The 12,224-nt window shown below is 37.7% G+C and overlaps 1 protein-coding gene across 4 annotated transcripts in view; it reads right to left on the reverse strand.

Annotated features, from left to right (window-relative positions):
* Window positions 1-12,224, reverse strand: part of TWSG1 (twisted gastrulation BMP signaling modulator 1) — a 73,412-nt gene that overhangs the window by 5,142 nt on the left and 56,046 nt on the right. For all 4 annotated transcript variants that reach the window (XM_007083533.3, XM_015538087.2, XM_042962240.1 and 1 more), the window contains exon 4: window positions 695-961. In XM_007083533.3, coding sequence (XP_007083595.1) covers window positions 695-961 — 267 coding nt within the window. The remainder of the gene's footprint in view (window positions 1-694; window positions 962-12,224) is intronic.

Consider the following 12,224-nt stretch of genomic DNA (forward strand, 5'->3'; position numbering starts at 1 on the left):
TAATACAAATTATACTATTTATGCATAATTCATTTCATATTTTAAGAAATAAAAACTTCATCATTGCCATATTCTTCCACAGTAAAATGGTGCAGAGCCTTTTACTTGAAAATATCAAAGATTTTATAAAAGTTACATGCCCTTTACATTAAGGAATGACCTATCCTCACTAATAAGCGTTCTTTAATGTGGTTCTCAAAGTTATACAAGTCATTCTTTCATTTAGTTCCCCTTCTGACCAACAGCACTGGGGACAGTTTATACCTGGAGATTAGACGTCTGTAATACCAACTTGCTCATAAAGAAATTTAGCAGATGACCTCAGTAGCATTTTTGGTACCAATGCTATTACAAAAACGTGACTTCCTAGGACACTCTGAATATTACCTGACAGTGTGCAATGCTATATGAAGTAAGCAGCACTGTTGCTATCCTATGGAAAGAACAATTTAAACCTAACACAAATAAACATCAAAATTAGAACCAGATTATCTATCTTCCAACACAACCTCTATCACTGTGACCATGAAGGAGTGGTGACTATATGCCTGACATGCCTCCTTATCTACTTAGGGATTAGGGTCATTAAAGTCCAGAATTTACTTAAGATTAGACAAACTCAAAGATACTGTAGGTTTCACAGACCACCCAGAAAGTGAGGGGGCAAGATAGAAAGTCAGCTGTGGGCAGTTACCTTTGTCACTGGAGTAAGGTGCGTGAACATTATTGCTAGGGACAGATACATTTTGATGGTGTGGCTGGTTCACAGTTTCTAAAAAGGAAACCAGATTCTCATGATGCGAGAGTTCTTCTGCAACAGGGAAGGAAACAATGTTCCAGTTCAACTGAGTGTCTCCTTCTGTGAGCGCCCGGAAGAGAGAAGGGATTGGCTCGTGAAGCTCCTCCACCGTGCTCTTTGAGGTTGGAGGTGTGTCACTATAGTTTCTAGGATTGCACATACCTGGAGGAGAAGGGACGAAGAAAATAAAAGTTAATTTTTCTCCCTGACTGGAATATCATGCAATACTGTCTTGCAATCAAAGCTCCAACATATTAAAATTAGGCTGCTTCTACATATATGTAGATATCTTCCTAGCTTTTTTGGCTGAGAGGGCCTAGAAGTGATGACACCCCTGTAGCATCGAGCACATCGAGTGCCCAGATGTTGTTTTCTAAATACCTAACCTCCACTAAGAGGGACCAGAGCTATTTTGAGAAAAGACTGATTCCAGAACTAGGTCAGGGAAAGTACAAAATGACCCTGGGATACTTTCTATCCCAAAAAGTAAGGAAATGCTCAGTGAATAATGGGACATATCAAAACACAGGATGTAACTTGAATGGGCTCCTACTGGCCAAGTAGACAATTTTAATGTCAAAATAAATGATGATAGTAATGGATTACCACCTGACAAATAAAATAGGAATTAATGAGTCCTTATATTATCAATAAATGAATGAAGGAAAAGCTCCTCCTTTTAGTAGTGTGCCCAGCTGATAAATGTAGAAGGAATGAAGGAAATAGAAAATCACCACTTGGCAATTATCATAGAGGTGTTTGATTCAGATGGGAGTCATCAATGGATGCTAAAGCTTGTGGGTGGAGGTCAAATGAGGAACATATTAAAGTACTCCAGGATCATCCTACATAACATAAAGTCTCTACTCAATAAAACTCTCAAGGGAAAGACTGCAGTACTGTTTCAGACTGAATGAGTCTGAACAGACATGACAACTAAATGCATCACATATTCTGGATAGCAGCCTGGATCAGAAGAGGTATCACAAGGGATACTGCTGAGACATTTGGCAAAATATGAATGAAGTTTGTGGACTGGATGGCAATGTTGTAACAATGTTATATACGAGAATGTTCTAGTTAGAAAACACAGACTAGAATATTTAGTAGTGATGGGATATCATGTATAAAGCTTGTTTTCTAAAGGTTCAAAAAAGGATGAATGATCATGCGCGCTGGGTATGCGTATATGGAGAGGGAGTAGTACTGAACAATGGAGCAAATTCGATAAAATGTTAGTAACTGGGGAATCTAGGTGAGGGATACAGGAATCTTCACCCTTCTGGCAGATTTTCTCTATACTTGAAATTATTTTAAAATGAATTATTTTGGGGGCACCTGGGTGGCTCAGGTCATGATCTCTCAGTTCATGAGTTTGAGCCCCACGTCAGGCTCTGTGCTGATGGCGTGGAGCCTGCTTGGGATTCTGGCTTCCTTTCTCTCTGCCCTCCCCTGCTGGTTTTCTCTCTCTCTCTCTCAAAAATAATAAACATTTTAACAAAAAAAAAAGAATTATTTTTTTAAAAAATCTTAAAAAGGAAAACCGGTAGAGGAGAATTAGCGATAGTGACTATAGAAAATGTTTCCAAGGTGTTTTGTTACAAAGGGAAGAGCTGAGAAAATGCTTAATCAGCCCCAGTCTTTGGGCAATAATAGCCCAACATCCAGCTGATATTGTGGAGCAGAAGGGAGCTACCCAGAATGCGAGTTCTGAGCTAATTAAATGATTATTATTGTCTTAAGCCACTACATTTGGGGGTAGGTTGTTTAGCAGTACTAATGACTGGAACACAGCCCTCCGGATTTTCTTTCTTGAATACTGTACTTTAAGAACTAAATTATATTTCACTTTGGTTTAGTATCTATTAGGTCTAATATGGAGTTTTTCTTTTTCCTCAGACTAAAATTTTGAACTGTTAAACCAAATTTATAAATTCCTAGATTTTATAAATTTAGGTGGAAGGGAAAATCATCTCGTGTTTTCCACATGTTACTTGTTTAAGGGACATGGCAAGAACTGAGAATAACGAGGTTGTTTATACTCTTCATAAAATCTTTTAATACACAGGAACCTTAATGATTTAGATGATGACACAGAATAATGGATTAAAGGGTCAATCTGACTCCTTTATTCATAAAAGAGGAAATGGGCCCAGATAAATTAAATCATTCGTCCACTGTTATATAATCTAGGATTAACGCCAACATTATGATTCAGTCTGATTTCACATCCATTGCTGATTTCAATAACCACATTCTATAAATAACCGTTAAGTGGCACTGAAAAGCAAATAATACTTAGAATACGTGAATTATAAAATATACATAATTCATTCTTCTGCCAGATTTTATAATGAATGAAAATTAGTAATCTGAGATGAAAAGGTAAACAACAGAGCTCAATGGTTGGAAGAGCTAAACTCAACATCTACTGGGACTTTAAACAAACTTCAGGGCTCATTTCCAGAGATTTCATTACATTCAAAAAAGTTTTGAGGGGAGAGATTTTTGCATTTAACAAACTTAGGCCAAAAACATCTGTAATTTAAATCTGAATACATTGTGTTAAAACCAGTATGCATGAAGTAAATGCTTGCTATCTAGATAATATTTTTCCATGGCATGATTTTAGAGCTTTCACACATCTTTCTCTTTACAGCCAGGATTACATTCAGAGAGATCATCACTAGAAAGTCTTCTTAGGCAATGCAGATTTTGACCCTCCATTTCTTGTCTGAAGCACTCTTCAAATTCTGAATTCTTTCAAGCATGGGGAGTTATGAAATCTGATCTTCCAATGACATGTGCGATTTATCCTGCTCAGGAAAAGCAACCTTTTAAAATTTCTGGAAATTCTTTTTTTTTTTTTTTTAATATTTTACAAATTTATTTTAGAGAGAGAGGGGGTGTGAGGGGACCAGGGGCAGAGAGAGAGGGACACAGAGAATCCAAGGCAGGCTCTGCACTGTCAGCACAGAACCCGACACAGGGCTCAAACCCACGAACTGTGAGATCACAGTCTGACCTAAATCAAAAGTCAGACACTCAAGTGACTGAGCCACCCAGGCACCCCTGGAAATTTTTTAGTTGTCTATATTCATTATGTACAATGGATTAATTTCTGGGGAGAAAGTTACTAACCACTCACAGCTTAAAACAATTAGGGAAACTTCTCTGGAAAGCATCTATCATCCTCCTGAAGTTTATCATTGTTAGCTTTTCTTTAGCTGGCTACAGAGGTTATTTTCACTATCATTGTGTTGAGGCAGTTTGTTACTTTGTGCCATTCTATCACTACAGTGAAGTTTTTAAATTTTAAAGAAACCGGCTCTGCACAAGGCAGTCAGGAGAGGCTTCAAATCAGGAAACAAATGGCAGCCATTGAAAAGGCAAGCATTTCAAATCCTTTAGGTGCATAGAACTTTGATACAATTTGTTTCAGCAAGCCAGAATTCACTACTATTGTGCTCTAGATCTACAACTACTAAGCACAAAGATTTTTTCTGATGTGTGCTTAATTCTTTTATGTATCTGACCTGTGTCTTCATACATTTGAAAACTAAGGTTATATTAAAGTAGAGCTTACTTGATGAAACCACGTTTTAGGGTAGTTATTAAGACTAAGGGGGAAAGTTATTACTTTCCTTAATGTGCATGGTTAAAAGCAACCACGGAGTCCAGAAAAATGTACAATAAAGAAGCAACATTGCTTTCCACTCCTCCCACCCCCAATTCCACTCCCCAGACACACCCACTTTAAAAGTGTTCTTGGGACACCTGGGTGGCTCAATTGGTTGAGCGTCTGATTTCAGGTCATGATCCCACAGGTGGTTCCTGAGTTCAAGCCCCACATGTCAGGCTTTCTGCTGTCAGTGCAGAACCTGCTTTGGATCCTCTGTCTCCCTGTCTCTCTCTCTCTCTCTCCTCTCTCTCTCTCTCTGTCTCTCAAAAAGAAAAAAGAAAAAGAAAAAAGTCGGTTCTTAAGTTTCTCTGGTAGTTACCTCTACGAGAATTTAAATAAAAATGGTTAATTTACCAGAAGCAGTAAAAACATCTTAGACCTTATCTATTAATCCTCTTATATGAGAGATGAAGATTAAGTTCATTTACACTAGCCTCTTTCTTGTGTTTCTAATAATTATATTATTCTAATAATATAGAATACTCCTTTGCAGTCTTAAATATACTTAAACTTCTGATTCTTATTCCACATCTCTTAATTCCCTCATTTGCAAATAAGGATGCGAGTGTCTTCCCACTTTCCCCACTCCACTTCTCCTAACTTATGTTGACAAACTTAATAAAAACCTTCTGTTGCCTAAATACAATGAAATCTTCTTGTCTTAGTATACTTGATTTTGAAAGTTGAAAACCAGCAAACAGCAGTTTACCTTAACATGACCCCATGAACATTGTTCACTGAAAAGCAGACAGTATCATAGGATTTCCTTGTCCAATGCTGTATTATCAGAAGAAAATATTTCTAATTTTAAGATAAGATGAATTTTTTTCCATGAACTCCATACAATACTGAAAAACAGCTACATTTCACACAGCATTACCTATCAGGTCTTCTTGCCAAACATTGTAACCTGAATCCAACCAAACTTTTAACAACTAGCTTCAAATTACTGGAAATACAGAGGGATAGAGGAACAAGCTAAATGACAACCTTAAGGAAATAAAGTTAGACCCTGAATGTGGGATATTCTACAGGCAAACTGATACTGTTTCTTCAATATATCAAGTGGCATGAGAAAAAAAACAACACACAACCAGATACCATATAAGCATCTTGTTTGGATCAATTTGAACATATCAACTATACAAACATGCTTTTGAGACAAATGGAGAAACTTGATTATGAACTGGAATGTTAGGTTATACCAACAACTTATTGTTAATTTTGTAGGTTTCATAATGGCATTATGATTTAAAAAGTAAATGTATTTTCTTTTAGGGATTGAAACTGAAGAATGTAGGGGTAAAAATTATTTACTGTCTGTAGTTTGCTTTTAAATATTCTGTGCCAAGTAAAAAAAAAGGGAGGAAAGGATAGATGAAACGAATGTAGCTTATTTTTGATAATTGTTGAATCCAGTGATGGGTATATAGGAATTCATCATGCTACTCTCTCTACTTCTCTGGATGTGAAAATTTTCACAATGGCAAATCAACTGCCATATTTAATTCCTAGGACTAATATTTTCTTATTGAACTTTTGCATTTTCTTGTACTTTCTATGCTAGGAATTTTCTTGGAGTGTGTGTGTGTGTGTGTGTGTGTGTGTGTGTGTGTGTGTGTGTGTTTGTACCACAGATAACAAGCTTATAACAAATCTTGAAGAATTATTCTGCTTCTCAAGTGTATGCTAGATATCCTATGGAACACATTTTCTTCTCAGAGATAGGCTTCTCAGGGCCCTCACTTATTGCTTCGGGCAGACTAGTTGTCTCTTAAGCTTCTGTATTATTTATGCTTTTAATTTTCTGTATATTATGATGTTTCGACATCTTTCTGGCTGGGGAGAGACTGCTCCTTCCTGGGCTAGTCAATTCTTAAAGCCAGCAGGGTGGGCTCAGCCAGAAGGACACTTTTGATATGCAAATTGACCAAACCCTGAGCCACACCTCCTCTATCACCCAAGCACCCCAGGAGGCACTCGCTTAATGAAGCCAGACCTGGTGCTAAGCAACTAGCGAGAGTCTCTAGGGCCTAGAGCCCACGGGAATTATTCAAACTGGCCAGTTCTAAACTGTTTGCCCCGCCCTGCCTTTACTTTCCAGTGGAAACCCCACTGAAGATTCTGGCCCAGATTTTCCTCCTGTTCCTGTCTTTTGCCACTTGATAAAAAGCTGGTGCTTCCCCTATGACCCTGGATGGCATGCAGTGACCCCCTCTCTGAGACCTGTGATTTATAATGAACTTTGTTCCTCACTGAGCCTTTCCTGACTGACCACAGAACAGCCTCCTGTGTAGTTTTCATCTTATAACTGTCCTTAAATCACCTCCTGGTTAAAGCCAGTATTTCCTTCAACCCATGTTTTTCTCTTTCTTGGTCTTTTGCCTTATTTTCTCTGATACCACACCAAATGTGGTGTGTGCAAAGTACACTTAAGAGTTCTTGCTGTCCAAAAAATGTTTTTAATTTTACATTCACATTCTTGATCAATAATTTGTCAGTTCAAAATAATTTTCCTACTGTGTACTTAAGACATTGGTCCGGTGACAGTAATGAGAAGTCTGATGGCAGTGTGATTCTTCTTTTCTTGACTCTGGTTTTCTACTCACATGATTTATTTTATTTTAAGTAGGCTCCATGCCCAAAGTGGGGCTTGAACTCACAACCTTGAGATCAAGAGTCGCATGCTTTGCCAACTGAGCCAGCCAGGTGCCCTTGCAGTGTAATTCTTATTCCTTGTACATACACTCTATTGTTATTTCTGAGATCTTTCAGAATATTATTTAACTTGGCAATTGGAAGACATAGGAGGCTGTGTTTAGATGTAGGTGTTTTCTCATTCATCTTGTTCTGCATTCTGTAGATTCTTCCAGTCTAACGATGCATGTTTTTTTCTCAGCCTTGGGAAGTTTTCTTCTATTATTTCTTTGACAGCTTCTTTCCTCCTATTTTTGATTCTTTTCTGGAGTATCTATTTTTCCCTGTCATATTTCCCATCTGTCTGTTTGCTCTATATTTCTATGACATTCCAATGTTATTTCCAACCCCTCTTAATTTACAATTTTTCTAATCAAATTTTAAATTTGCAAATGCTTTCTTGTTCTGTTTTTTATAATATAATAATACAATATAATATGTTTTCTCAAATTCCTCCAAAATATAGCCATCAGTTTTCTTAAAGATTTATTTCCTAAAGATTTCCTCCATGGTCAGCTGGTCTGCTGCTGTACTGTGTTCTTTCCTTCAAGGTACTTGCTGTACTTTGTTCACAGGTCTGGTTTTTAGGCTGGAGACATTTCCTCTCCTGCAATACCTGAATGAGGGGCTCTTGACTCTGGGGTGCCAACCACACACCAGTGATTGTAGTCCTTTCAACTTAATTCCTTCAATTTCTCTAGAGAGAATCTCTCCATTTTTTTTTTAACCTGGGTTATTCTGAATGTTGTATATGAAGAATGAGAGAGGGGGTAGGGTATCAAATCATACAGCTGTTCTTTAGACACATCTTTAAATAACCTTTCTATTTTCACATCTATTTCTCATTCTTACATGCCACAAAAGTCAAAGCTGAGCCTGAAGATTCACTGGGGGGTTTAGTTAGGAAAGTCACTCCTCACCCTGCCATAACCCCTTTTTCTGCAAATTGTTTTGGTGTTGCTTCCAATCTGTTTACTAAACAGCAAGATTCTCCATCTTCCTTTTAGGTATTTCTCCAATTTCTCTTTCTCTTTGTTGTTAAAGTTCATTTCCAGTTGTATTCTTTTATTTCATTTTACTGGAGTTTAAAAAGTACAAGGGAGAGCACGTGTGAAAATAGACCGCTGTGTTTGAACCAGAAGTCACATTTGCTTTAAGGGTATGAAAATGTGATGAGTCATATTTTCTTTTGCTTTTTCTTGCACTCTGGCTCTTGACCTCTCCCCCATTCCCTCTTCCATCTCGTTTTCCCCAGAATCTCTTGTATCCAACTTCCTATAAGGCATCTCCACTTGAAAACCTTATATGCTCCTCAAACTCAACTGTCCCAGTCATCTTCCCCAACATACCTGGGCATTATTATAGGCATTCTCTATCTTGGTCTCTGTCACAATTTATCCAGTCACACAAGCCAGAAACCCAGAGGCTACTTTGGCTCTCATTTCTCAATTCCCACTCCCAAGGTGTCACCAAGTATGGTCAAGTTAATCCAATTGTTTTTCCAGTTAGGCCACATTTGTTCATCTCCTCTGCTATCACTCTAGACCAAGTCCCCATCAAATTTTGACTAGGCCTAGAAGCACTGTATTTTGATGGATTTTAAACTCTATCTTCCATTCTCCCTCAGAAACTCTAGACCTTTAAAATGCATGTTACTGAATTTTGCTATCTGTTATCCCTCCTTTTGGCTATTAGCTTCTGAACACTCAGGCATACTTCTTCCTCAGTAACCAATAACTTCAATACCTGGATCACCACTTCATTTCCACCCCTAGACCCACTGTCATTGTTGACAATTTCAATATTCACACTGAAGATCCCCCTAATACCCTGGTCTTTTGTTGCTAGACCCCCTTAGTGATAGGGTTTGTAAATCCACCCCACCTCAGTCATACAACTCATAGGTCTAGCATTAATTCCCTTCTTTCCTTATATCTTACATCCAGTTCAAACCACACTCTGACAACTTACATGCAAAATATTTTCTGAATCTGAGCCTCACCATCTCCACTAATGTCAATAATCCTAGTCTACTCTACTATCATCTGTTACTTCAACTACCACAACCACCTTCTAACTGATCCCCCGTCTCCTCTCTTCACACCCTAAAGTCTGTCTTTTGTGCAGAGGTATCCAGAATGGTCATTTAAAAAATGTAATTCGGATATCACCAATGCATCCTCTCCAGTTGGTTTCCATTATACTTAGGGTACAATCCAAATTCCCTTCCTGGCCTCCAAGACCTAGTCCTTACCCACCTCTCCCACTCATCTCCCTCCACCCTTCCTCTTCATCACTAACATTGGGCCATACTGATCTGTTTTCAAACTTGGATCTTTAGCCACTGCACTTAAAACATATTTTGATATATTAAGTGGTACACATCAATCTTTTGTTAATGATGGTTAACTAAAGTTACTGATTTCTAAAGCCTGTTGGAGACAGACTCTTTTTAACTCTAAAAAATTAGAACTTTCCAGTACTGACAAAAGGAGGAAAAAAAGCTCTTTGAGACTTATCATTCACCTGTTTTCCCTAAATGAAAATAAAATTATTAAAAGATGCCTTCTACTCTAAGTAAAAGTAAAATTATTCTAAAGGTATCTTGGATTCAGGAGTACTTGGGTGGCACAGTTAGTTGGTTAAGTGTCTGACCTTGGCTCAGGTCATGATTTCACAGTTTGTGGGTTTGAGCCCCACATTGGGCTCTGTGCTGACAGCTCAGAGCCTGGAGCCTGCTTCGGATTCTCTCTCTCTCTCTCTCTCTCTCTCTCTTTCTCTGCCTCTCCCCTGCTTGTGCTCTCTCTCTCTCTCTCTCAAAAGTAAACAAATAAACATTAAAAAAAATTAAAGGTATCTTGGATTCTGTTTATTATACTTTTATAAAATAAAATGTCTTTATTGGAAGTATGTATGAGGAATATTCAACTTTAGAGAGAGGTATGGGTGGTATAAAGAAGGGAGACATTTCATATATATACTTTCTTATGTTGTTTGAATTTACTGTATGTAAATAGTAATTTTAGTTTTTAAATTATATTTTAGAGGAAAATACATATGTGTTAATAGTAGTTGATATCAAAGGTCCTTCTTTTCTATATTTTCCTAAAATTCAACACAGTACTTTCACCTTAAATGACGTACTTAGACGTGCAAAATTGTTGCTTCCTTAGGAGTTTTCTTTAAAAAACTGAATATATTTCAGATTTTAAAAAAAGGATAGATTTGAATAGCAGTTCCCAAAGAACAGTCTAAGAACTTTGTGGAGTCTCCAGGATCCTTTCAGAGGAATCATACAGTCAAAGTAATTTTCATAAGACTTCGTTCGTTTGTTTCACAGGTCTGACGTCGGCACTGATGACACAAAAGTAATGATGAGCAGAACATTTGGCAACTTAGCTTGAATCAAGGCAGTGGTACCAAACTGTTATCAGTAGTCATTGTGTTCTTCACCACCAAATACAGTTTTAGTTTGTTTTTAAAGGCTCATTTCACTTAAGACAATGTTTAATGGAGCAAATAAAAATTATTAGTTTCATTAAGTAGAGATCCTTGAATACATGACTTTTTAATATTCTGTGTGATGAACTGGGAAACATGCAAAAAATACTTGCTGCATACTTAAGTGCAATGCCCGTCTTGAGGAACTAGCTTATTTTTTAAATTTTTAAAAAATTTTTAAAAAATGTTTATTTATTTTTGACAGAGAGAGACAGAGCATGAGCAGGGAAGGGGCAGAGAGAGAGGGGGAGACACAGAATCCGAAGCAGGCTCCAGGCTCTGAGCCGTCAGCACAGAGCCTGACGCGGGGCTCTAACTCACGAGCTGTGAGATCATGACCTGAGCCGAAGTCGGACGCTCAACCGATCGAGCCACCCAGGCACCCCGATTTTTTTAACTTTTATTTATTTTTGAGAGACAGAGAGCGCGAGTGGGGAAGGGGCAGAGAGAGAGGGGGAGACACAGAATCCAAAACAGGCTCCAGGCTCTCAGCTGTCAGCATAGAGGCCAAAAAGGCCACAAATAGTGACTGAAACTGAGAAACAGGGACATGCGTTGTCTAGAGCAGCTTTCCTTAATCTTTTAGAACTCATGCCCTGTTTTCATAAACATAAAAATCCCACCACCATTTGTCCTCTCACGAGTTGTCATAGCGATATGATGCCTTTCAATGCAGACTCAACACATATTGCCTAGTAGGGCAGAGACAACATTAGGAAGGGCCATAACAATGTAGTCTAAGTATGCAGTTCTCAGATGGTCTGGCTAAATCCAAGAGAAAATTTGGAGTTCATAGAATACAGCTTTGTGCCCAAGCCCAATTATCTACAGAGATCATGAAAAATTAATAGTTGTAAATAACTATTAAGTCCAACATCATATACTAGCTTAAAAGTGACAGTTATAATGGCTACAAATGAAAGCTACTGTGTTATACGATTTTAGAAGGACACCAGCTTTGCCTTCGTCTTCACAAGAAGCCGAGTAACATATAATGTGTAACATACAAGAAGTAGTACAGCAGAACAGGTCACAGAGCACGGACTTGAAAACCAGACTACCAGGCTTGAGTCCCAGCTTTCTTTCAGACTAGTTGTCTAACCTTAGGGAGGTCATTTAAACTCTCAGATGTTTCCTCAAGGAAACATCTGTCAAACAGATGAAGGATAATAACATTCTCATACTCCTTAGGTTTGTTGTAAGGACCAAATTAATATATGGAAAGTACTCGACATATACAGATGTTATATAAGCATTAGCTATTAGTTTTTTAGAAAGTATTCCTTGGCTGACTAGTAATCCAATTTGGACACTGTTACACTGACTTTTTAAAAAAGAAGAAGTGTTCCACTAGACAAAACTCTTTAGGGAGTCATATAGTATATATGGAATGCATGGTCTAAGAATCAAGACATCTTGAACTAAAGATGCACTAATTAACTATAATTAATTCACTCAACAGCAGAATCTCATCCGATCTCTCCAAATTTTACAATATCAACAAAACTACTGTCGTTTGTTTAATTCACTGATAAACATTTTAAA

This window comes from Panthera tigris, chromosome D3, assembly GCF_018350195.1.
Source record: "Panthera tigris isolate Pti1 chromosome D3, P.tigris_Pti1_mat1.1, whole genome shotgun sequence".
NCBI lineage: Eukaryota > Metazoa > Chordata > Mammalia > Carnivora > Felidae > Panthera > Panthera tigris.